Genomic DNA, 2,192 nt, shown 5'->3' with positions numbered 1-2,192 from the left:
TAAGTAGGGCATTAAACCAAACACAGTAGAAAACTGTTGCCTCCTCTCAGTAACAACACCTGAACAGAATCAGGGTTGACCTTAAATAACCCCATCCCCCATCAGACAATCAGAGCTCAAAATGAAATACGCCCCCTGGTGGCGATACACAGGAAAAGGCAAATGGCTCCTCCAACCACCAATGGTCAAACGTTAAAGTCTTTAAAAATGTTTTACATTTATTTTGAACATTTAAACACCCAATAAAATGTCTCAACAGAAACTAGAAGCTACATGCTAATTATCCTGAGCATTATTTTAGGGCTATAATGGAACAGGAAGGTTTTCATTCAACCGGCTTTATCAGGGTTTCTCCCAAAGGACAGAGATGCTACAGGAGCTCATGGAAACATCTAAAGCCTTCATGGATAAATCTGGCAGAAATGAAAACTACAGTTTGAGACTCGGGGCGTTTCTCAATATGCGTTCTTGAGCGTTCTTGTGTGCTCGTGTACTCGTGATCCGTCATTAGCCTCAGCCCGAGTACCGTTCCAATTCTCAAGAACGCCAGATCGAGAACGCACCAAATCTCCGGATGTTGTTCTAGCCCCGCCCTCTTTATCGAGCATGCATCAGAGCAGACTTGTGCGTTCTTCAGACTGACCGCTTCCCCAGAATGCCCCGCGGCCGCAGCTTCTTTCCAGACAGCGCTCACAGTGGTAAGTTATTCCTCCCTTTTCTGCTGCTGTTGTTCTTCAAAAGTTCGTTTTGAAATCGTTTGAGGCGATAACNTCCTGCTGATGCACAAAGTAATCAAACCGCTCCTGAAGTAAAGCTAGAGGTCATCCTTCTCTCTGTCTCTGCACCCACACCTACAGAGGACGTTCCAGTTCTTCCAAAAGAACCAAACCATAAAGATAAGCAGAAACAGGAGGGCCACAGATTTGATCACAATTTTGAAGAAAAGCACACGTTCTATTAGGATGAATGGGTTCTCCTCCGGTTTGCTCTCCTTGTCGCTGATTTGATTCATTGCTCTGCAGGTGAAGGTTTTAAAGCGTCGAGTTTCATCCGTGTTTTCAATCTCAATCAGCCTCTCTCCCTGCTCCCATGATCCATTCTCTCCTTTCTTCCAGAAGTACTGGATGGTTCCGGCACCTTTAATCTCTTCACCACACCTCAGTTTGCAGCTCGGAGACTGACTGCTGCAGGTCAGAGGTGTCGCTATGACTACAACTTTGTGATCATTGAGGTTATCGATCCACTGAGCTTCAAAGGCGTCAGGAAGAACCTTGTTGTTGATCTCCACACTGAACAGTCCTTGGTCTGCTTTCATCATGTTGTTCACAGTCAGTATCCCGGTGGTCAGGTTCAGGTCTAACCGACCTTTCAGGTCACCCAGATATTCCAATGGGAAAGAACCTTTAATCCAATCAGCCTGTATGTTCCCTTTATGCTTCCAGGTGATGCTGGTTATCTTACCGGAGAATTTAGGCCTCAGAACCAGAGAACCTCCGGTCCCATAATACTGGACCTGAGCAGCGTCCTGATGACCCATCAAGCCCAACAGCAAATGAAGAACAGCAGAATGGATCCTCATGTTCTTACCTCTGTGAGTTAATGACATAAAATGCTGAAATGACAGAACTGAACTCACAACCCCGTCCTCAGCAAAGTTCCTGTTGTGGTTTCTTTAGAGGATGGGAGTTCCCTGCAATGCATCAGAAGTAACCATATATGGATATACATCTCTATCAGTGGCGGCCGGCCCATAGGGGGCGCTGGGGCACCGCCCTCCCTGATAAGAAGAGAGAAACGTAAAATATATTTTTACAAATTAACTCATAAATGTCAGTTTTACTCTCTAGAGTGTTTACATATAAGCAAAACAAATTATATAAACTACATTTCCCTATCTACTGTCATTCATTTGTGGATTTCCACAGACAGACTCCTACCGTTTCTGTCTTGGGGCTCTGATCAGACTGACCCACATTTGCAGAGAATCTGCCAATCATGTACCATTGCTAGGTCAATTTAATGGCCAATCAGCGTCTCAGAACTTTATGGTCTTGGGGCGCTGAAAATACTGCGCTTTAACAGGCTTCTGCACCCAATGCGCAGGTGCAGACAATTAATGGGAAGATGGCGAACGTAACAAACGAGATGCAGGTGCAGACAATTAGAGTGATGATGGCGAACGTAACAAACGA

General features: G+C 45.1%; 1 protein-coding gene across 1 annotated transcript; it reads right to left on the bottom strand.

The window, feature by feature from the left end:
- Positions 1-777: 777 nt before the first annotated feature.
- Positions 778-1,571, bottom strand: LOC107097164. Its single transcript, XM_015394197.1, has one exon. It carries the CDS (start codon positions 1,535-1,537, stop codon positions 815-817), a length of 723 nt encoding a protein of 240 aa, XP_015249683.1. The 5' UTR covers positions 1,538-1,571; the 3' UTR covers positions 778-814.
- Between the last annotated feature and the right edge of the window lie 621 nt (positions 1,572-2,192).

This window comes from Cyprinodon variegatus, unplaced genomic scaffold (assembly GCF_000732505.1).
Source record: "Cyprinodon variegatus isolate N-32 unplaced genomic scaffold, C_variegatus-1.0 Scaffold677, whole genome shotgun sequence".
Classification (NCBI taxonomy): Eukaryota; Metazoa; Chordata; class Actinopteri; order Cyprinodontiformes; family Cyprinodontidae; genus Cyprinodon; species Cyprinodon variegatus.
This window is presented reverse-complemented; position numbering and strand designations above follow the sequence as displayed.

Bases quoted from the DNA above. Each gene is read 5' to 3' on its own strand.
- LOC107097164 (XM_015394197.1), bottom strand. From the start codon at position 1,537: ATGGGTCATCAGGACGCTGCTCAGGTCCAGTATTATGGGACCGGAGGT.